Source organism: Prorops nasuta, unplaced genomic scaffold (assembly GCF_024137725.1).
Source record: "Prorops nasuta isolate Cenicafe-Biocafe unplaced genomic scaffold, Cenicafe_Pnas_1.2 PNAS00004, whole genome shotgun sequence".
Lineage (NCBI taxonomy): Eukaryota > Metazoa > Arthropoda > Insecta > Hymenoptera > Bethylidae > Prorops > Prorops nasuta.
Genome location: NW_027116801.1, coordinates 964,967 through 989,248, shown reverse-complemented (window position 1 = coordinate 989,248; position 24,282 = coordinate 964,967). Strand labels below are relative to the sequence as shown.

The following is a 24,282-nucleotide window of genomic DNA, read 5'->3' as shown; positions in this document are numbered from 1 at the left end:
CAGGTTCGGAAAGCGAATCAGATAATAGTAGTATCCTTTTTATCGCTGAGAAGAATGTATATGATTGTGAGGTAACAATTAACTGTGTGTGTATGGTACTAATGGATCATTACTCACCCACCGATCATCTAGCGTCATGCAGGAACCGGAATTTAGAACGGGCAAAAGTTTGCGGAGAAGCACTAACATATAAGTAGCCCATCACATCTATGAAAATACTGTCATAGCAATCAGAATTAACCCTTTATTTCGTGATGTTATATGCAAAACTGTTTACCGAATAATTTTTGTATATCCCATTGTCACTTTCACGAATTGTTTTTTTAGTTTTTAATTTCATATATATGTGTAGTCTTAAAATAAATGAACCAAAAAATGTGAGCAAATAATTTTGAAAGTAAACCAAGAATATAAAAAAACCGCTAAGAATAAGGGAATTGCGTATATGCAAACAAAAACAATAAATGATTAAATGTACTTGTTTATATCCTCGATTTTTCTTAGTTATAATTAAATACTTTTTTGAATTATTGCTCTATATGATAATAAATAATAAAGTATAATTTTCATAAAACAATTATCGATAATCAAATGGTTAAAAAGTATCTCTCGAAACTTTCCAGATTTCTAAATTTCCAGCTGTATCTCCGACAGCCAATAGGTCCCTGGAAAAATGGATAAATACCGATTAAATCTAGTATATCAATTATTTTATATAGCTATTTTAATGTAAACTCTTAAAAATATTTTAGCATAGAATATATTCGGTCGAAAATAGGCAATTTTTATTATAGATAACTCTTTTATAAAAATGTGCAAAACAATATTTTTATTTAAATTGGGGCGTGAAATTTCTAATTTATGAAATGTTCATACCTTAATGTTTTTATTAAAGGGGATACACTGAGGAGCATAAAAGTACATCCAAATTATCTTCTACACTTTTAGAATTTTGAATATTTTCATGGGGACCAAACTGGTTGGTATTGATGTGCTTATAATCGACTTAAAGGCTTGTTTTACGGATTAATAGAAAAAAGGAAAAACAATGGGATATTAATAATTATATTTCACTTCCCATCAATAACTTAGAAAAAGGGAGCATGTACGACGCTTCGGCAAACTTCAACGAGTAATTTGAGACCAAGAAGAAACAGGAATCCAGTTTGGTCCCCATGAAAATATTCAAATTTTTAAAATTGTAGAAGATAATTTGGATGTACTTTTATGCCCCTCAGTGCATCCCCTTAATTGGCGTGGAATTAAAAAAAAAGAAAAATGAAAACGAGTTTTTCTTTTTTTACCCAAGTTTACAGTTATATATTTTTCTTAATCTAAATATTTATAAGATACTTAGATTTGAAAATATTTGTAGATTAATGATTATACATGTCTACGTGTAGCGTTCCTGCATACAATATCACTCAAACTCATACAACTCGTGAAATTTCAAATCGAAATGTTTTGTAAATGCTTAGGTTAAAAGAGAAATTAGTATTTTGCAAAATTTCTAAAAATCAGCTACAATATTTAGTATAAGGAAAATATATCAATTCATTTAAAAAAATCAGTGTGATTTTGAGGTCACCATCATTTGACTCTCGAAAGTCAAGTGAATGTGTGTGGGTGTGACTTCATCTTATGTATTCCTCAAAGCCATAACTTTTATTTGAAAAATTGTTTGTAAATGACCTTGATTCAATGTTATTTAACAATTTAACCGTACTATTTCAATTTAAACCCCACTAATAACTTTATTTTCTTTTTATATTCCACAAATGTTTTTTTAAAGGAGCATTTTGTTTTATACTAGATATCAACACTTCATTCATCAAGGAGATAAAATTATTAATGTTATAACGCTATGAATTAAAAGTGTCGCATGACCAGACACTTAACAATATTGATTTAATGACTTATAAAATCTAATTTTAAGAACAATTACCTTTTAAAATTGATGCACAAGCAGCTAATGTTATCTCTGTTAACTGTTTCCATTTTGACGTTCGTTACGACCTTACCGTCGATAACATTGTAAAATTTCACAATTGCACCGGCTCCATATGCCGCAAAAATATCCTGGTTACCAATCATAAATGATAATCCAATGACTGTATTTTCAGTGGATATGGATTGCTGATGACCATGCTACAAGAATCAAACAAGCAAGCCCATGAAAAATTTGAAATATTATTGATGATCTAATTTGTATATAAAAAATACAGACAACTTGCCTCTTCCATATTAAATATACGTATCTTCTTATCAGTACTGCTGACTAAAAATAGATCATGAGTTGGAGTGCATTTAACACATGTTATGCTACCATCCTGTCTTTCATACTCTGCTATGACTGGATCCAAAATGTTTTCATTATCTGAAAATAAGAATTTATTTCTTTTAAAATTTTCTGGTTTAATATATTATATTATTTTCACAATTTTACCTTCTATTGGAGTATTGCGATCTAAACTACATTTGTACAAACCACCGCACAAAGTACCAACAATAAATATTAAAGGACGCTTAGAGGAAAAATCAAAACTTGTTATGCATAATCCACCTTCAGCGGCACGTTCCCGTCTTCCCCCTGCACTTCGAGGTCGAGAATTTTCAACTGGGTTGTGTTCTTTGCTCAATTTAAACCTTTAGTAAATTGTGTTTGATAATATTTTAAATTAGATATATTATTTCAAGTTAGAAATAATTTGAAAAAAATTATAATTACTTTTTGTGTAATTTAGTCATTGTAAAATTAGCTGCTACTTTATGAGTAAAAATATAACCATCTTTACTACAACTTATAAGTATTGATATATCATTGATTTTTCTTGATCTCCATTGTAAATTGGATACTGAGTCTTCGTGAGTACATACCACCAAAGGAGTAATTGAAATTTCATCTCTAAGATTCCATAGGAGAATATCACCTGTTGTTAAATTTTAAATTACTTGTGTAATATATATAATTATTTGGAGATATAAACAAATATCCACCATTAAATAAACCAGCTGCTAAGATTGATGGTACTAGTGGATGATAAACTATTTTAGTAACACATGAATTTGTTTCTAATTTTTTGTTTGGTGTCTCCAATACTGTTTCTTGTTTTGTCAAATTATATAAAAATATTTTATTACGGTGTTCACACCATGTTTCATGATATTTTACGCTCTGTGAAATTGCTATTGTTCCACCTCCGGTGCTCCATGTTAAATCACTCACTTTGAGCTATAAAAATTCGTAAGTGATTAATTTAAACTTATTATAAATTTGAGAGTAAATTATTTACCTGTGGATCTAACTCTTCTAAAGTGTTAAATTTGTTTAATAATTCTATACTTTTAACTGAATCTTCTCCACCATAAGGATCGTACTCTTCAAATGTATCAGCCCCATAAGTTTCATCAAGAGCTTTGATTATATCTGGAGTTACTTTTCTCAAAAACTCTGCTAATTGTTGATAACTAACTGTTGCTTTTGCTTTATGTTCAGGTAAAGTTTGTGTCTATAAATTAATAATAACTAATTTTGCTAATTGTGTAAACAAAATATTTAATTAATTTACCTCAACAGTTTTTTTTTCAGCTGCTTGTGATTGGCCTTCGTTGTAAACAATTGAAATAGTTTGTACATTTTTTGATTCTGATGATCTGAAAAAATATTATTTATCATTTCATATAAACGAATGAAGTTTTGGCTGCTTAACTACAAAAGCGGTATTGCTTACTTAGCTTCTGTTATTTCGGAATGAAACCCGATAACATCTGACGTCTTATTACTAAACATTGCATGCAGTTTGTTTACTTTTAAGTATTTGCTCCGTATGCAATTGCCAAAAACAAACACCGTGCATTTATGACAATTTACGATCGGTAATTAGATTTTAAAATTCAGATTGACTAGCCGAGTGTCGATTAAACCGTCAGCCGAAGCGATGCAACCAAGGCCGAAATAAAAATGAAAATTCCCTAGATTAATCGAAAGCTTCAAGTCTGCTTCAAGTATACTTAACCCCCCCCCCCCCCCCATGGAGGGTTTGTTCCTATTAAACAAATAAGTTTTCATTACACAAACTACACCGTTTTAACTCATGGTAATTACGTCTAGTTAAAATGAAGCAGTCCAAAGTAATTTGAAGTAAAGTAACTCGAAAAAGAAAGGCACAGTTCCATTTTAAGCGTGGGGAGTACTGGGGAGTTGTATTAAAAGGGTAAGGGGAAAGAAGACTGGTCGCCATTACAAATTTTTACATATATATACGACATACGTGTGTATACAATATTTATAAACATCTGTTATGGCGGCCCCAGCTTTCCTTCCTCTCATTTCTTTTACATCAGCCCCGGAAACAATCTCTCTAGGCATAAAAATCCAGATCATCTAAATATCTTTTAAACAATTGACGTTAGAAAAGAAAAATTTACAGCATTTTCTACTTTTGCTTATATAAAACCGTACCTCAATGTGGTATAAATTTGACCTTGAGGTTAACAACAAAGGTTTTAGGACAGTCAACTTTTTTTTTAATAGGAATCCCTATTTTGTTATATTCTCGTCGATTATCTCAAGAGTTTTCCAATCCTCAATTTCTATTTATTTATTCCATTCGGTAAATTACGAGATATTTCAATCAGAAATTATATATTGGATCAGGAACAACTAATGTACGTAACACACTGCTACAGTGCTACACTGGTACGCGCCTAGTACCTATTTATAATATTAAATCGAAATATCTTATAAATTAGATATAATGAAAAAATAGAAATTGAGTTTTAGAAAGATCTTGAGGTATCAGAATACATAATATAAAGTATTGATTTCTATTTACAAAAAAGGATGCTAACATTACTATGACCCTCGTTATTAATATCAAAGTCAATAAGCTCACTCCATCTTTAAATACGTTTCTCGTTCTTCCTAATAGAAGAATAAAGTGCTCCACAATCTCTTTCTAAAGACAATTGTTTTCGAGATATTTAAGTGGGCCAAGACATTTGAGTAGCACTGTATAAATAGTAGAAAAATTGTTAAGTTTTCTCCTGAAAATTGACTCTTCTATGTAGCACTTCCGGGTCAGTATCGACTATATGAAATACCTTGCATAGTGAAATAATCGTAATGAGTATTAAACATCACAAATGGACAAAGGAAATTGTGAAAGGTATACCCTGTTAAGAGGGCTTTCGTTTGTTTTTATTAATCATGGAAAGATTGTCCTGAAAAGGACAGTTTTCGCTTGGTGCATAAGTTTATATACACCAGCTATGGAGCCAATCAGTAGGCCAGTTTAGTGCGTAACCAAGTCGTTGCTTCGTCTGAAATCAATTGCGGGTCCTTAAAAGGACCCTTAAAATAAAACAGGGATAATATGGGAAAAGCAGAAATATGGACGAGGTAATATTTTTAGGGAAATAAAATTGGTCTGATAAAATTTGTAAGGTGCCGGTTTTTAGATAGAAGCTCAGAGCTCTTTCAATATGGACTATGACAATCGTATAGGATCAGGTATATTGGGATAGGGAATTGTATGGTTTGGAAACAAAGGATAAAATTGTATAGTTGTGTTTAGTTGTTCAAACGGTGGCTCAACTTCTCTTTCCATTGTTGCTCCTCTTGTGGAGAGAACCTCGAGGTAGCTTCATGATTAAAACGGATGTTTTCCGTTAGTTTCATCTTTTTCAGAAATTGCTCTTCTTGGATCTTTTTTTTACAAAGTGGACAGAAATCCCTTCAGACAAGATTATAGCAGAAAGTACAATGGAAATCCATGATGTATATATATCTATATATGAATTGTTTCTTCTTCTCTTGCTTAGGGTCTGTTGTGCATTATTAAAATCTGCATACACATATTGTATGTTAGCTTCATCCTCGGCTTTACTGGGCAACTTTGGAAGCAGCAACATTTTTGAGAAAATATTGCACGTAAACGTTGCTCGTGTGCTTAGCGACTCTTCTTCTTTCTTCTATCCTTATCTTCTTGACTCGCTTATTCTTTGCCTATTCCATCTTAAACCAAATTTCCCGAAACTAAATCCACAATCTTCCATCGTCAAGCATACCACTGATACCCTTACTTACAACTTTTTTTGCGCCTTTTACTATCAAAAAGACATTTTCTCATAATTTTCTGTTGTTTTCTTAAAAATCCATTCACTCGAATCCTCAGTCAGTCGGAAAACTCATACCAGTCTTGTCCGGGCTTATGGAGAGCTTTTTTATATATGTTTGCTACTCCCATACTCAGCCCTACTTGCTCAGCAATGCAATCAATTGCATCTTATTCTCCAATGTACTTACTTCTTCCTCCTTTAATAAATGCAGTATCAGCAAAAGTGCTAGCGGAATTCCGTAAGTGCAAACCGCATGTTTGCATTTATTTCAAACAAAACAAATCCGGATTGTACCTTTCCGGGATTACCACTGCTTCCAATCAATGTTTCAACTCAAATAATATCTCATCGATCCTCCTTTGATTCACTTTTCGTGTCCACAATAAAATACTCGCTACATTCACCTTCTTGCCTTCTCTTATTCTCTCTCTCCAAGTACAAATCTTAAAAGCGAAATACTAGGTTGGATTTTCGGAAGATCCAGAGACCGTGATCAATTTTAAAGATAGCAGGAGCCTCTTCTTCCGTCTATTCTAAAACTGGTATTTCGTTTGTCCAATTGCCATCACTTGCTAAACTGTCTCTTCCCTCTTCTTCTTCCGGTTACACTCGCCTTCGTCAGACGCGCAAACACGAGACAATTGTTTTTCTATGAAAAAACAACGGGATGCGCGAAGATAGATAATCAAAACGACGTCCTTTCTCGCCCCACGCGCAGGATCTTGATTGTTCAGCAATTTCTTCCTCGCAAGGCAGGATGGATAGTTTGAATGTCTCGCAGGAAGAGTGAAAACCTCTTCTCTTTTACAGCTGTGTGTTATCCGCTAAGAATTTAAAATTTTACACCCCCAAGCTCTTCCGCTCTTCATTGATTTACACTTCATTCGGCATTAGCGAAGAATCCATGTCGAACACACTTCTCCCTTCTTAAGCATCTTCGAAAAACTGCAGACTTTGAAAAATTGATGGTCAATATCTCGTTCCGTCGCGTTTCAGAAGTTCCTCTGTCGAATTTTGCCATTCTTCCAACATCGATACCAGCTGACGATTTTCCAAGTTTCCATTTCTATAATAGGAAGCACGTATAATTCTCTGTTCGTCTCCATTCTCAAGCTTCCAGCGCGCAACTCCTGTATGGTACAAATCACCAAGCCCGCAATAAATTTTGGACCCAGTCGTTCCTTTCTCCTTCGAAGATCTCGTGTACCACCAACAATGCTTCTTCGTCGACTTCTTCTTTGACTATCAAACAACATAGTCCTAGCTTACTTGGCGTAGCAAAATATTCTCTCGCACTCTCCCATTCACAAAACGCACGCACACACACATACGCACGCACGCACACATCCTCACAAACACCTCCACTACCTCGTATGTACAATTATCGATTCCTGCTCCGTGCCGCCTCCCACGAGCACCATTCGCAATCTTATAATACGCATTCCTCCGCGACTTACAAATAGCTTCTTTTTCTTACATACCGATTATAAATTATATGCCTTATACGTATCCTACAAACTTCGACGGCAAGTCTCGCTTTTGCCTGAACGCGAGAATAATATCATCATGATCAATAGTATTTATCTTCGTAATCGCATCCCTATTTTCAACATCGTCGTCGTTTTTATAATCACAGAGATCGCGGCTCGATAATTCTTAATTCTACGTACGACTAACTTTTCCTATGATTAAATCCTTCTTGATCCCAATTTCATCCGGGACCAACCGTTGCGCTCGCTCGCTCTTTTGTCTCTTTCAATCTTTGATCAAAAACTTTCCAACTAACTCTCCTAAACATCTTTCACATATTCTTTGCCTTACGTATAGATGTATTTTTTCACCGCGTACGCGTATACTTAAGGCTCAACGAGTGCTTTAAGTGTACGCGTACATCCTAATATATATATAATGTATGTATGTATATATATAATATATATATATATCTTTATCGTCCTTCGATTAAAGCAGGCCAGAGTTTCGTAAAACAATGCTCTGTACAGCGATACATGACGTAAAAATTAAACTTAAAAAAGAAAATAAAGAAATGCCTCGTGATAATAGGATAATCGGCCGCAGAAATGAAACATCAGCGAAAGTTCGAGATATCATTGTTTTTGCGAATTGATTTCCGAACGTGTGTGTGTGTGTATGTGGTAATACAGCAGAGGGAAGTTTTCTTATTCTTTAATGAAATGTTTCAATGGATTCTTATTAACAGATGAGAAATCGATTATAATTTAGAAGTTTGGGCTTGCTTTTTTATACTTCCCTCTGCTTTTAATTTTACAGCGTCACTAATACATGTTTCTTACTTTCTTTCTTGTTATCGACGGAGCACGCTGAAGCTTCAAACCGCGACCAGCTTTACAATGAAGATGCAGAAAAGAAACTAAAACTTATCTTACGATCTGATTACATGTAGGAAAGTGTTATGGGCACGTATATATATAGCTACTCTCAACGCCTTCGCTTAAAATCGTTATCTCTCTCTCTCTCTCTCCCTCTCTTCCTCTCGGAACATGACACTTGGTAATTCTGTATACATTTGATTCTTGCATCTTTCTTTCCTTTTCCTATTGTCAGCCCGTGAAAGCATTATAGTATATCATTCTCGAACGTTGAGATCGCTTGTACAGTGGAAGGACACGTTTATCATATATATATATATATATTGGTTCTTCAGATTCATATATTCATGCTGCTGAGAAAACGTGTCCTTTTTTGTCGAGCATTAAGCTCGGTCTAACATTCTAACATCACATATACATGCGCACAACTCTCATTCGCTCATGCTCGCATAAACACCGGAAACACGCAATTATATATCAAGGTACATGGTCGAAATTCGATTCGCTAAAATAATCAGTGCGTTTTAGCGTTGCATATTATGTTTGCCACGCATTTTCCCGTATATCCCTTTGCTCTTCGATACCAGCGCGAATTACCCATGGAATATATATATATATATATATATTTGAAAGGGAGGAATGGTCTCGATCGATCAGGCAATCGCGCTCGATACGCACAGACACGTTTCACGCTTTTTTTTACTTTTACAATTAAATACGTAATTTTCCATCAAGAGCGACGATGCATTATCAGAAATGCAAGCTAACGCTATGAATATCACGTAGTATTTATTTTTCTCGGTGTCGACGGGTAGGGACAGCGCTCGCGATTGCCCGATATCGAGACTGTCTGCATTTAAAAATTCCAACTTGTATAATAATCCGATCATGATCGAGTGGATCGTCGTTCGTCCATTCGTTTTCTCGCTTTTTTGACAATAGTAGAAATCAAGTCAAATAGTTAAGAATCGAGCGTATATAGTTTTTAGTTTAAAATAAAGATTTGTATAGAAATGAAGGAAGAAGAAAAGATGATAGAGAAAGAGAGAAAGGGGTAGAGTAGGCAAATTAAAAGCACGTCGCGCTGGTACTCGACTGGATTTTCACGGGTAGTGGCGGGAGGGAGAATAAAAAATATTGTCATTGACCGTTGGTCAAAGATGCATGAAATTTACATATGAGAATCAATCGACGCGTGAAAACTCCCTGCTACCACTGCCGGCGAAGATCGACCTTGGACAATGACGAATCTCTCTCGACAACCTGGCCCTGAATTTTAAAAAGTTCATTCGTCGAGCCACGCGGCTGAGCCTCTAGAAGAAACTGTCGGCCTCTATCGTTCGATCAACAAAATCATCACGACAGATTTCTCGGCGCTGATTTTTTTTTCTTTTTTTTCTATTCTTTTCTTTTTATCCTTTCCTCTCTCTTTTGCAGCTCGCTTGACGAGAACTTTGACAAAGAGAAAAATGTAAAATTTTGGCACGCAATGATCTTGCGATCGCGAGAGAATCTGGCAAATGCTTCGTCGGACTTTCATTATGCCTGAGAAATCTGTCGACGGTGCGACAATTGCAATTGGCACGCGTGGCTCAACGATTACAACAAGAAGAGAAAAACAAGTGAGAATTCCTTCACGATTTACATATTTTCGTGTCCGATTACAATTACTATTGTGTACGCCCAATGAAAAGTCATCGGCATATATGGGCTATAACGGAAAGTAAACGAAGAAAAGGAGATTGTATTATCGCCGAATAGGCGTCATCCAGCGAGAAAGCGTCCATCGCTTTCTCCGTTTCCAAATTTCTCGCATAATTCGTCAGCATCGATATATACGAGTGAGATTTTTTTCCTTTTTACTTGGATTCGAGCTACGCCAGTCTCCTTTTCCCCCTCTCACTCTCACCTTCGCAACATCCTTCGTATTACATCTCAGCATTCTTCTCTCGACTTAAATCTACATTTAAGGCTTATTTATTTAATCGACATTGTGTATAGTGTGTGTATTTGTGTGTGCGCGTGTGTATATATATGTGTGTGTATATATCGTCAACTGGTACGAATTTTAAAGAGCGACACACATCTGTATTGTCCAAGACGATATTGTTTGCTGGTTTGTTTTTTTGGCCAGTGTCCAAATACCAAAAATTCTTTTTAGACTCAACAATATCGTTGTATGCTTTTATTAGAAAAACAACGAGAAATCTCCTGAAAGTAAGGAGGGAACCATGAAATGTGTATATATTATATCATTTTTTCTCTTTCAGTTACGTGGGAGATGCTGTTGGACGTGTGTGACCCTTTGCCATTCTTCATTTTCAGGCAATTCCATTGAATTCCACGATGATCCTCCCGCTGCGATCCCTCCAGCAACAAAGAGGATCCGTTTCGAGGGACGATCATAGTGGAATATCTTTTTTGGTACTGAAAGACGAGCGTTCAATCGCAAAAGTTACGATTTTTATAAAATCGTATGAGAAATCATTCCCCGAAAATTTTACAAACTAATTTAGTTATCGGTAAACGTCCCGTTAGAGCAATATGTAAATAAAAAAACCGGCAATGGAAATGAGATAAAATTATGAACGGGCAAAAGCTTATATATGAAAGAAATTAAAAATATGATCAAGCTTATATAGATACTTAATACTAAACGATTTGTTACTATTAAAGCTGATTATCTTGGCGAGAAATGCACTTAAAGAATTTCAATAACAATAATAATAATATAGCCAGAGGGTGCGAAGAAAATATTTTAGGGATAAAGGATAAGAGTAAAGATATATTTTAAGCCTAAATTAAAGTTGGAATCCCACGAAAGAAGAAAAGTAATTAACGACTCGATAAAAACTCTAACGAGTCCCAAATATAATATGATCGGTAAATGAACTCGCTGATTGGCTTACTGTATCAGCCGCGGAATCCCTAATTTGATATTATATCTATATACATATAATGCACGCATTAGTACAAAGTCAGGTGGCTTATGACAATGGTGAAATTGACAAAATTTCCATTGGAACTAGAGGGTGAAAGTTCAAGGCAAATCTCACGTGAAAAGTCTGCCTTTTCCATTAGAATTTTAAACTCCAATCGAAACACAGCTAAGGTGGGACAAAGAGAATGTACAACAGGGGGAGAATATAAAATTAAACTTAAAATTGTCAAGGAATACCTAACGATCGTTTACAATACTGTAAACGGCGTTCGTTAAGACAATTTTCCAAGCTTACTTGCAAAACTATACTCGACAAAAATTTGTCAGTCTGTAAACATTTTCATCACGATAATGAACAAAATTTATGATACTATAAATCACGAATAATTTCATTATTATAATGAATTATATATTATATCAATAAATTAAGCCATTGTTGCAATAAAAATGTTTACTGACTGCAAAAGTCTATTGAGTGTATCAGAAATGACCGATTTATTTATTCTTTTAATTATTTTCAAGTACGAATTATGCTTAAAGCTTTGCGATGTAAGACGAAGATTGATTGATTTAAAAACTAATCCTCGTTTCTCTTATTCTCAAGATCTGTTAATAGCAACTGTACAATGAGAAGAAAAATACAGCCACGAGGTGAGAATTTCTCATGCTTTTTCGCATTATACGAGGTACAATAAATTTTTATGACACTACGTCGCCACAAATCAGTCAAGCATAAAATTAGTAAATTAGACTCGGGTTAAACGCAAGGACAATAGAATCAACGATATTTGGACTGTTGGAAACCTTGAGATTTTGTCTTTCTTTTTTCTCTCCCACTTGATAAGATTGAATCTAATGCGAGGATTAAAAAAAGCTTTTTGTACGCCAGATTATCACAATATGCGTCTCACGTGGATTGTCCCGTTATAATTCGCCATTATCCGTACTTGCTCGATCACCACCTCATTCACTCTACAATCAGACTAAAATTTACGATTCAACGATCATAGTCACTAGTGAAAATCTGAGAGATCCTTCTCGGCAAATATGATCGATCGATCGATCGACCAAAACGAACAATAACGATTTATTCTTCTTGGACAAACCAAATCGATCTAAACTAATGTTACGGAATGAGAAGGGTGATTTCTCTCCGAGACACGCGACAGGACTATTTACTCCATTATGTTCAACTTTAAAATTAAAGTAATGACTCGTCGTTTCGCGCGTCGAGCGAAAGAGAGGAAAAATAAGGATGAATTTTTCTCGAGGATCCTTTTAAAGCCAGGCAGATTTTCAACGGCCGAACCCACAAGCCTTCAATCAACACAGTTTGGCTATTGTCTATAATTTCACTCGAGGTAAATGCCATTGGTCATCAACGCTGTTTCTCTTGTCACTCGATGTATCTACAACGATTTATCTTTATCAATTAAAGGATTATCGTAGTTAATTAACGGAGCTTTATCAGCAATTGTTATATACATATAATATATATAATATAGATCGATAATTATAGAAATAAGTGTCTTCTATATAGTTTCATCACAGTTAATTTTAATATCGTTCGTGTAGAATCCGCCTTATTATATTCTCTCACTCATGCCCTATTTTTTCTGTTCCCTAGCGTTCCACGCATGCTTCTCCCACTGTTTCTCAAGTCCAATTTTCTTTTTACGTTTTTCATTCTCCCAAATAATACTTATTTTATCGATCGACCGCTCGATCGATCCTGATTATATACATAAGGTTGCTTATAGCCTTCAAACCTATATATTATACGTCGTTTGTTCACAATTATCAGAAGTCCTGTATACAAAATTCCAGTGATAATCGCCTATACTATTTACAATTTTTCTGTTCAACTTTCACATTTCTTCCATCTTTTTTTTCTTTTGTTATTGTTTAATTTTCAAACAGTTTTTGTGAGACAGCCATTCCAATTATCCCGTAAAGAGGTATGAAAAATAACGTAATAATGTTACTGACTCGTTAAAATTTGTAACTTTAACAAAAAGATAAACAAACAATATACACAATAACCCGGTAGGAGGAGGCCCAACGTCAAATATATATAAACCGTTTGAGGTTGATTTTTTTAAACGCGAGTAACGCGGAAATACAGAATTTATTTTGATTGGTTCTTCAAAGAATTTTAGAGAAAACAAATCTTGTTATAATTGCCAGAGAAGCTTCATAATTTTACAACAGTTGTAATTTAAACCCCTACTTTGTTTCTTTAAATACTTATTGTCGAGAAAGACGAGAAAAGTGGTGTAATAATTAATATCTGAAACCGTTGACTGATGACTAATTTCAATGAACCAGCAAACCTCGTTACTATACTTAAATCTAAAATTATATACAACTTAATGCATAATCTTAAGAGCATAATTTCATAGGTTTTTTGTATATCCAACTATCAGTCTATTCTCCAATTATTTCAACTGAGACGGTGCATACAAGAGAATAAGATATAGTCAAGTATCTTGATTGAAAGAATTTTTCTGATACGTGGACAAGTGCAGTCAACGGTTAAATAAAAAGAAGAAATGGAGCAAAATGAGAGATGGGAAATTACGACGAGTACTGATTAATGGAACAAACGACTCAGCTAAATGCAGCTTAAGCGAGAGAAGAAAAAAGAGTCAAGTATTGCGTTTTATCCTCCATACAAAACTAGAAAAATATCGGAATACAGTGAAGATTACGAAATTGCACATTTTCACGCCTCTACCATCCATCATGATCCTTTCACTCTCGTACATTCTCACGTTGCCAGGCACACCATCACAATTCCAAAAGACTAGTTTTTCACGCTTTGAATTACAATTAAACTCCAGATTATATGCGAAAATCAAGGAAACATAGGGAAGAACCTCCAAGGTTTTTTTACAGTTCAAAAATCCTCCCCACAATGAGAAGGTGCTTTTCTCTGCCTTATTTAAGCGAGAAACCAAAATCGAAAAATATTTAAAAAGTATAAATGGGAATTTCACAATTGCCATGGTCACGTTTTTCACCGATATTTTTTAACGCGTGCATCACTAACGGTACAACGAATAACTAAGAAAGAGGGGTTGAAAAAAAATTAGAAAAAAAATTTACAATTGACATGAAGAATTTCCCTCAAAAAATACTAGACGTTATATATATATAATATATATATATTTACAGAAATTGAGCTTTCCAAAAGGGACCAATTGGAAAGACCTGGCATTATTTTTCAGTTTGATTTTACATCTAGACCTGCTAGTGCTTCCAATACAGTCTAGAATCAAGTAGTTTTAATATACAGCTTAACAATCCAAATTCACTGGTACTTAGAATTTATTTTTTACACAACCAAAACGCTTGTCCAATGATGAGCGGCGAAAAATCGCAATTTCCGCGATATCAAGAATGAGAGAGCAACTCTCAGGGGCTTTCAAGGTCAGCCAATAGTGCTCGATACTCTTCTTATCTTATTACGTAATCGATTCTGAATGAATTTTTACAACAACCGAGTCTCCTATGCTTCAATAGCTTAACGTTTAACGTAGGATGACAAAAATTATTGTTCGCGATTCAAGAAATCAGAAAAGTAAGTAAAGCTTTCGTTCTAACATTGCAATACACCAATGCTACTTTCAAGGCTTTTTTCTTTCCTCCCATTCGCCATACAAGAGCGTCCAAAGAATTGCATAAAAATTAAAAGATAAAGATAATTTTGGGATGTTCAAAATTTAAGTGGAAAATGTGCTGAAATCGTCAAGTCTTTTTCATGTAATTTTTGGTATTGAAAAACTTTTAAGTAATGCATCTGCGTCTGACAAAGTTGATCGGATAAAGAGGCTTGAGCTCAAAATATCATAGCAACATCAACAAACAAAAATCCATGACCGCGAGTGACGAAATTCTGTTAAATCTATATGCAAGTACGATTAGTGAAGGAAATGGAAGCCAATTATAAAGCGGCACAGAGGAAACTGCTGCAACCAGAGCAATGGAAAGTAAAGCAAGTAAAAATCAATATATAAAGTGAAGTCAAAGAAATAAAATAAAATAAAAACAAAATGTTTTGAATATAATCAACTTGGTCAGGTAGCAAGATTTTGCAAAAGAGAGGAGAAAGCTAAAGTGTAAATGGATCGTAATATCTGTGAGAAGAAGAATTATATAGAAGAATATTGTTTCTTCTGGAAAGACAAACAAAATTTCGTTCATAGCAAACAGTCAAACTGATAGCACCACAATGAAAGAAAATTCATAGATATTGGAGTCAGGCTTAACAGCACATACGTCGAATGTTAGAGGGTTACTCGAGAGGGCTTAAAATTGTAAGAATCTGGAATAAAAGTAGTTAAAAGGGGACAAGTTATGAAGGTTAATGGTATTGAAACAATTGAGGCAGAAAATAAATGGTAACGATGTACTATATGTTCCTGAATTAACTGAAAATCTGATTTGTCAATATTGTAACTCAAAAAAGTTGGAGCTGTAACACATTTGGTAAATATAGGGCTAGAATAAACAAAAATTATATATGTACTGCTGCTCAGAAAAATGATAAAGGTATGTAGATAATTAGGATTGCAAACTTGACTATTCCAACTGAAGCTGCTGTGATTCCAACTGAAAAACAAACTGCATGCAAACCTCAGTTAATAAATTTGAGACTTCAGAAGTGAAGCAGAATGAAACTTTTGTGTAATCGAAATAAACTGAACAATCTAAATGAGAAATGTAAATTCATTGGATATGCACTGGATGGATTGAGACTATTCAGTGAGATCAAAAAGAAAATTATGTCACAGGCCGTCAAATTTTTGATTAACAGACAAGAAAGAATAAACGACAGAGTAAGAATTGGTAGAAGTGTTAAACAGCAAAAGATTCCAAAGAAAATGTAACAGTTTGTAGTGAACAGAAAAGCTTGTCAAAAGTGTGGAAGAAAATAATTTTAGAAAAGCAGAAAGAATATGCATCCAATTAAGTATGAAGAGTTTGTGTTTTTATCTTACGAAGAAGCCACATCAGGTAAAAAAAATAAAGAATTGCAGAAACATTCTCTAAAACCGAGTGGTTTTGAGCTATACTTGTAATGATTAGTGAATTACTCGTTGTCATAACCAGTGTAAATTGATGATCAAAATATGACAAGTAAGGATAAATTGATTATAAATAAGTTTCTTGAAAACTTGGGTAAGACATTCAAAACTAAGGTAAATACCAAACTTGAGTTATTTCTAGACATGGAAATAATAAATGCAAAAATGGATTACATTTAAAGCATGAAAATTACGTATTAAACACACTGGATAAGTTTGGTACAAAGGATTGTAAAAAATCGGATACACTCCCAAAGATTGACAGTAGTTTTGAACAGCACAGAATGTACAAGTTTCCTTATAGGCAGTATGTAGGAAGTCTGTTGTACTGTCAAACAAAAACTGCCAAGGTTCAGCCTTTGCTATTGGATATGCCAGTGGAAAGCTAAATTGCCCTAAAAATCGAGACATGATACATTGCAAATGATAATGACATACGTGAGAGGCGGAACCAATAACAGAATTATGTTGAAGAGACAAAAGAATGAAGAACCAGGTGAATTGATATGTTTTTCAGACTCTGACTATGCAGATGATGCGAAAACCGGAAGAAGTACCACGAGATATATTCTATGCAGGAGAACTAGTGAGCTGTGTTCCAGCCAACAGCCAATAGTATCACTTTCTAGTACTAAGTCAGTTTGTTGCAGCTGCAGAATGCATTAATGCGATGTACATAAGAACCATATCAGAAGAGTTGTAAGGCAATTAATTCTTTGCGAAGCTTAAAATAGATAATCAAAGCTCAATGCAATTGGAAAAGAAAAGGAATAAAGATATAGATGTGCGTTATCGTTTCCTGAATTAAGAATACCTCGATAAATCCATGAACATAGAATATTGTTCAACTGGGGATCAGATTGCAGACGCCGTTACCAAAGCCATCGAATAGACTTAAATTTCAGTGATTACGGGGCGAAATAATATATAAAAATATGATATATAAATCTGTCTGTTGTGTCGTGCTTCTATGTAAATGGCCAACGATTAAGGAAAGATGTTAGAATCAAAGGTTATAGTTGACCATTCAAACAAAGGGCACGGTAAATATAAACACTTAAATATAGAATATAGTAACAGGTAGTAATGAGTCACGCCATCTACAGAAATTAAGCAATGCTATGTTTTTTGAGGCTCTTTGAGCTTTCTAGCATGTGTATGCCAAAGAAGAGAGTCAAGTTGAGTTGTAAAAACTAACCAAACAGTTGTCTTTAAGACAAAACAAAGAGAATAAATTGTTCTAACGTGTATTTATCTAACAATGGTAAACAAAAGATCTTTTTTTGCAACCAACAAAAAAAAAATAAATAAAAAAAGATTGCAAAGTTGTTGTAAATCGTGAGTAAAAATGCAATTCTAAGGCGAAGCTCGAAGTGAACGTGTGCCAACATACAAAATGAATGAGAGAAAAAAGTTAAAGAAGCAATGGTATTTTACAGAGCGGAAAGTTGGCTAGATACCTCGAAACAAAAAATCATTAAGATAGATAAACGATGAAAGAGGAATTGATTATCAAAGAGACGCATGTTGTCTCGTGTTGCGTGACGATAAACGATCAGAAGGGGAGGTGATGGAAGCTCAGGTACACGAAAAAAATTAAGTAAAGAGTAAAGGGGGAAAAAAGAATTTTTACGAAATTTGCTTCTAGCTTAAGATAAATATTAGTCAAGCGCAAGATAATCAGCTTACGGTCTTAAGAATGAAAAGTTTGCGTGCTTTATATACCGACGATACTTGATTCCGACCAACGATCTGGACGGAAATTTCACATCTGTTGCGGAGAGTCCACAAAATCAAAGTTTTTGCCCGTTTAAAAAGAATCCATGAGAGAGAAAAATGGCTCGAAACGGATAATTTTTCTCTCTCGATCATTCGTACCACTTGGTCGAGCAGATAAAACGAGAATGAACCGACGTCGTACATTTTTCTCATCAATTTTTTTTCCTTTCTATATAACACCCGTTAATCTCTTTCTCTGTGTTTCTGTCTCTGTTTGCAAGTGTTATTTTCCTCAGCAAGTTATATACGATAATCTAAAATACATTATGTTTACACCCCCATAGACGGCGCGACATTATAAGGAGTGAGTGCACACTCTCGATCGCTGTTCTCGAGTAAAAAACTCGCGTGTTTGGGATACAGAAATGCGTGTGCGGCTTTGTGTTTGCGAAAACACTGATAGAGGGACCAAGGAGTGCATCGGTCCCCACTCGCTCATTGTCTTAATTCGAACCACCAGTGAAAAAAGTTCCTTCACTCTTCTCTGTGTGTGTCGTTCATTTGCATAAAATTGTTATTGCGCGCCTCTCCCTCTCTCTCTCTCTCTTTCTCTCGCTGCATTAATCATCGCCTTGTAAATCTTGCAAATGGCGATGATCATACCTGTTCTCCTACTGGGAGCTGGAAATGGACAATGGCGGTGCTTGGTTTGATTTTTTGCGGTATCAAGCTTGGGCGTTCATGATAAGTTTTAGATGATGGGACAAGATGTGGTTGCCCTGGTCTGCGGACCGCTGGCAGCTGTTCATCATTCTCATCATGGTCCAATGGCTCGGTGGTTTGGGCAAACTAGCCGGTGATGGGGGCTCCGAGAATTTGGCCCCGGCGTAGAAGCTGTTCGTCGGACTTCCACGCGGTGATATATTCTCGTACTTGAATGGTGAATTTCTCGCGTTTTTTGAACACGGTGGAGTCAAGCTTAGCCTGCCCGGAGTGCTCACGGTACTCCTCATGTTATTGCGGCTGTTATTGAAGAACGTCGATAATTTCATTGAGTTCGAGCGTTGCTGCTGCTGTTGATACTGCCGTTTACTCCCAGAATTCGGCGATGCTTGCCGTTCTATCTTATCGCTCAATTTTGGCGTTGAGTTCGTCATGGCTCGGATAGATCTCAATCCTTCTTCTTCGCTGCCTCTCTTCCAATTTCTACAAAAAATTTTCACTATTTTAGTAAATTGCAGTCTCAATTTCAAACCAAGGATGCAACGTCAAAATACAATTGGCTAAACTGCGGATTACAGGCATTTTCAATGACTTTTTTAAATCATAAAAAAACATTTATTTTCGTGCCTTCAAAACCAATTCGCATTGAATAAGTGTCCAGTTTTTCATTTATTTCTTTACTCTCGCTTTTATATTCTGTTCAAGAGATTGTTTCATTCAAAAATTTCACTGCTCTTTTATGTATAAACTAATTCAACATGCAAAGAAAAATATTTCCAATACTTCATTCTTACTCCAAATGAATAAGTAACTTTTCTGCAAGTTGACTTTGTAGATAGAACTTAGTCAGCAATATAAAACTATCATTTTAATATATACTACGTTCTATCGAAAGAATCAATTTGCGAGAAAAATAACTTATTCATCTAGAGTAAAAATTAAACATTTGGAATATGTTTACTTGAAATGATGAATTAGTTTCTAAATAGAACAGCAATAAAATTCTTGGACAAAGCAAGCTCTTGAACAGAACATCAATCCTACAATGTTGAACAAAATTGATAATCACAATAGATATCTAGTTGGATTAATATCTTCAACTCCTGTTTTAATGATGATTATCCTACATTATTTTCTTATTTCCATTTATCTTTCAATTCGAGTCTTTTTCTTTCAAATTCTACTTATTTTCCCTGAAATCGTACTTTACAAACATAGATATTTGTAATCTGAATGAGATCCAACAGTAGAAAGCGAAAAAGATATGGAGTTACTTGAAGACTGATTTCAAAATTATTATATATGAAGCAACTTGTAGCATCAGAAAATATTCTTTAGTAAAATGGTAAAGTTTTCGATAACAAAGAAAAAATATTATTTAAACAGTTACTTTTGTAATACAATTTTTTCCCTAAAAATCTGATTTTATTACTAGAAAAAAGTAGCTCGTATCATCACTATAAAATACGATAATAAATTTTAAAAAATGCCTTATTGTTTTTACTCCGTAATACCGGTAAAAGGGATCCCGTTAATGCACATTGTTTATGTTGGTTAACTTCTAATCTCAATAAGTTTCAATAAAAATTGCCGGTGTAGATATTGAAATATTTTCTTTTCCAAATCTAACACGTTAATTAATACAAAGGGGAAAATATAGGAACTTTTTTTAGAAAATTATTGAAGGTTAACTTTGCTCTGAGGCGGCTGTTTTTATTGTAATATAAAATTATACTTTCATATAATGAGCGTTACAAATAGGAGAACAACTCCTTTGTTCTCGTGTGATTCATTGACCAACATTTTCTAAATCTGGAGAGTAGAATGAATACAAAAAATGTGATACAATAAACATAGTGTACCATATTATACTTAGGAAAAATTGTTTACTTACGAATGTTTATGAAATCTGGCTCAATCTACGCACTTGGCTTTGTTGAAACGGAGTCAGCACAGAATTTTCGCTATTTTTGTACAAGCGTATTAAATTTAAAGAGCCAGAGTCACGATCAATGCAGAAGATATGATAAAAAGTTTTTAAAAAAGGAGGAAAAAAAGAATTACGTTTAGTAAACAATGGGTGAACGAAAATAGGGGGAGGGGAGAAATGGAGTACTGCGAAAGGTACAGTGAAGATAGAGGCCGGACGGTGAAATATACTACAGAAAAATGCAACAATTCCTTTGTGCCTCACCGTTTTCCAGTTCCTCTTCAGATTCAGCGGATGGATTCCAGCGTCCATACAGGGCTGACTGGAGAATTAAGCGGCTTTCGTAACTGCGCAATAATGTGTATATCCAGGGCAAAGAGAAGGGGCAGCTTGAAGGAATGAGCGTGGTGGGGAAGCCCGTGGAGGGGAAACTTCCTATTTTGCGCAATGCTACCTCGTTTTCACGATCTTCGATTCTCTCGCAGTCCTCCCAGAAAGAGTTCTTTGTGATTTTAGCCACATCCGGTGACCGTGGGTCACCTTTGCTACAAATATACTGGCTGATTCGCGACGAAAAAGCTTTTAAAAAAGCACACTTTCCCCTTCTCGACACAGCTGGAGAGCTACAAAATGGCGGACGTTTGTTTTCGCTTGGGACTTTTTACGCGATAAACGTCCTGCTTCTCTGCTCTGCTCTGCTCTTCTCTCTATCTTCTCTTCTCTTCTCTTCTCGATTTCTCTTGCCAACTCTACTCCAGTTCCTTCTATCTTGCACAATACGCAAGCGCGTCTAAAAATTCGTAAAGCAGTGGGACACTTTTTTTGCAACTGTTATGTATGCACTCGCTTCCCACGATTCCGTATGTATCGCATGTACGTGCTTACATATGCATACACGTACACGTATCACTTTCCAGATTTCCGTAACTCGCGGTTCGATCTCTTGCAAATCCTTAAATCTTTGCACGATCAATCTAGCGTTGTCCTCCAATCCAGCAAACTCATTCAATCACTCGCCAATAGCAAATCTACACTCGCACTGTATATCGCACTCCTTTCCTCTTAACGTCTCTTGTCTATCTGACGATGGAGCGGATGGAAATGCGTCGAAGAACCGTACGGAAGCTCCACCAGCGCACTCCGACCAATCAGAATACAGGCCACGTCCAGTGTTACTATTCTCGGCCAATCCCATTTGTGCTTCGCTCGGCAACTATCGCCTCTTTCCGACTTTTCTTGGAAAATCAATAATTCCTCTCCTTTCATTCCATAAATTTATTGAATTTTACATAGAATTATTCTTTTCATAATTTTTCGTGGATTTTTGAAAGAAAGATTTTTCTGTAAATTTCAAGTATTGTATTACATAAATGGTGTCGATTATAACGATTGAGGGTCTAATCTTGCTCTGATTGGTCGAGGACAAGCACAGCGCCTCTATACGAATCGAACGAAAACTACTGCTATTCTATAATTGCGTTTGGCCTAGCTTTCTCTACCTCTGATTCTCTTTCCCTCCCGTGCGCACACATACACATCCATAAATATATGTATACATACCCTTTCCTTATATATTTGCTTTTGTTTTTGAAAGTACTGTGTAGTGCATAGGTATACCAAAGATGCGTGGGTACTATTGCGCAAATGTATTCAGTGACGAACGTAGAGAGAAGGGATAAAGAAGAGACCTGCCTTAACTCAATGATTATTTTTCTGATCCTATATTTCGCCTTTAGAGGACTAGGATGAGGCGGGCAGATTAGTTGAAAAGTCCAATAATTAGGGTTTGAAGAAAAATTTTGATCTTATGATTTTTGAAAGACTGGGAGGCAGAAATTGATATCCGAAGTTATATTGGTAAGGTCGGACGTAGGCCGAACGTATCAGACGTTGTCAAGCAGGTGCTGCCACCATCGGTAAAAACGGAAAACCACGTGAAGTTTGTAGGAAGTTTTTGACGTCAGTGGCGAGGAGGAAGGCTGATAAAGCTACGTCGCAGAGAACGTAAACGCGTTGAAAGAAGTCAGGAAGGCGCGTTTGAAGGATAAACTGGAGGAGTTGGCAAGATTCGCGTATAGATATTTAGTTATTTGAATGAGTTTGAGAGAATGGGCGGGGTTGCCGAGGTCGTGTGAGAATATAGAGCGACCTCAGTGTTCCCAGTGGTGAGCTGTACGTCGCCGACCGTCGGTTTCTCTCATTTCTTTAACGTAATCAACGTATTCTTGGCTATGATGTCGCCCTGAAAGTCCCACAATTTCCGCAGCAAAAGGTAGGAGTTAGCCTGCCAAACATTAATGCATTTTATATTCATCTATTCTGTCTCTGCCCAGCCTTTTCCCTTCAACCTGACGTTTAGCTAGATGCCAGCTTGTTGATACATACACCTAAAGGCTCTTGGTGGCTGGGAAGTACCTGAAAACTCTTCCTTTCTCCTACCATAATCTGTCTAAAAAAACAAACAACAACAACAAATATGTCAAGCATATTTCTGTCTGTATTAGCGAATAATCAATAATTCTGTTAACAAAGATTTAGATCCCGTTAGCCTGTGTTGTGGCGTTCTCCGTTATTAGGAGTGCGCAGCATATAAACAGAGGATGCACACAAAAGAGAAAACAAAGTCTTTATGCACAAGTAAAAGTTATTTAATAATTGGTGCACTATGCACTTAGGAGTCGTGTCTTTATTTCACCCTATCCTTGGCACGTCCTCTTCCTCTTTTTATCCCTTGCTGCCAATTGTACTATATTTGTGTGTATATAGAATTTTCAATCCATACGTACACATGAATGTACATGCGTAAGTGACACTGCTAAGAATGTGTATATATATATATATATATATAGTATATTGCGAATAAAACGATAACTCTTCTACTAATCGATTTTTAAGTTTGGCGTTATTTTTTTCTTTTCCTTTTTCATCTCAAATTTTTGTCTCAAACGTTTCTATAGTAATACTGTTTTATTCTTCTCTCTCTCTCTCTCTCTCTCTCTCTGTTTCTGTTTCTCTCACACACTTTTTCTTCATAGGTACGTGATATAGGTTATGTTTTACTAGTCTCTCGCACGCATACTGAACGAGAGCTCAAGGACAGTAAGGCTCAAAAGGTCTATAGAATGGAACAGTGCTAGAATTTAAAAATGATAGTCGCTGCATAATCATAATTGCCGACGACCTTCCTGTGAAACTTATGTACAATCTAGAAGCTTTATCGTTTTAATCTAAACGCGTAAAACTGCTATAACATAGATTTTGTTAAGTTTTGGTCTCTCTCATCTCGCTCGACTTAATATTTTGTAAAAACTATTGAGAGTTGGTTAAAGAGTGGTAATATCCACGTGTCAGTCACAGGCACAAATTAAGCTTTAAATTAAAAAGAGAATTCGGCCATCGAAGTAATGAAAT

At 35.3% G+C, this 24,282-nt stretch overlaps 2 protein-coding genes and 1 long non-coding RNA gene across 3 annotated transcripts; 1 reads left to right on the top strand and 2 right to left on the bottom strand.

Moving 5' to 3' along the window:
* Positions 1-527: 527 nt before the first annotated feature.
* LOC136772297 (cytoplasmic dynein 2 intermediate chain 2-like) lies at positions 528-4,181 on the bottom strand. The gene is made up of 10 exons (XM_066725179.1): positions 4,106-4,181; positions 3,732-4,046; positions 3,570-3,654; positions 3,294-3,509; positions 2,998-3,232; positions 2,729-2,930; positions 2,447-2,646; positions 2,235-2,377; positions 1,946-2,148; positions 528-665 (listed from the first exon to the last, which is right to left on the bottom strand). Exons 2-10 carry the CDS (start codon positions 3,788-3,790, stop codon positions 596-598), a joined length of 1,413 nt encoding a protein of 470 aa, XP_066581276.1. The 5' UTR covers positions 3,791-4,046; positions 4,106-4,181; the 3' UTR covers positions 528-595.
* Positions 4,182-4,404: 223 nt separating this feature from the next.
* Positions 4,405-21,925, bottom strand: aqz (aaquetzalli). Its single transcript, XM_066725455.1, has 2 exons — positions 21,136-21,925; positions 4,405-19,424 (listed from the first exon to the last, which is right to left on the bottom strand). The coding sequence occupies exon 2, from the start codon at positions 19,373-19,375 to the stop codon at positions 18,944-18,946; it is 432 nt and encodes a 143-aa protein (XP_066581552.1). The 5' UTR covers positions 19,376-19,424; positions 21,136-21,925; the 3' UTR covers positions 4,405-18,943.
* A 784-nt stretch (positions 21,926-22,709) lies between these two features.
* Positions 22,710-23,765, top strand: LOC136773149 (uncharacterized). Its single transcript, XR_010822568.1, has 2 exons — positions 22,710-23,143; positions 23,205-23,765. It is a non-coding gene; the product is annotated as an uncharacterized lncRNA (long non-coding RNA).
* The last annotated feature ends 517 nt before the right edge of the window (positions 23,766-24,282 follow it).

Coding starts and splice junctions, on each gene's coding strand:
- LOC136772297 (XM_066725179.1), bottom strand. CDS start 3,790: ATGTTTAGTAATAAGACGTCAGATGTTATCGGGTTTCATTCCGAAATA. Junction 3,510..3,569: donor CTGAAAAAAAAACTGTTGAG/GTAAATTAATTA, acceptor ATTAATTTATAG/ACACAAACTTTACCTGAACA. Junction 2,378..2,446: donor TCGCAATACTCCAATAGAAG/GTAAAATTGTGA, acceptor TCTTATTTTCAG/ATAATGAAAACATTTTGGAT.
- aqz (XM_066725455.1), bottom strand. CDS start 19,375: ATGACGAACTCAACGCCAAAATTGAGCGATAAGATAGAACGGCAAGCA.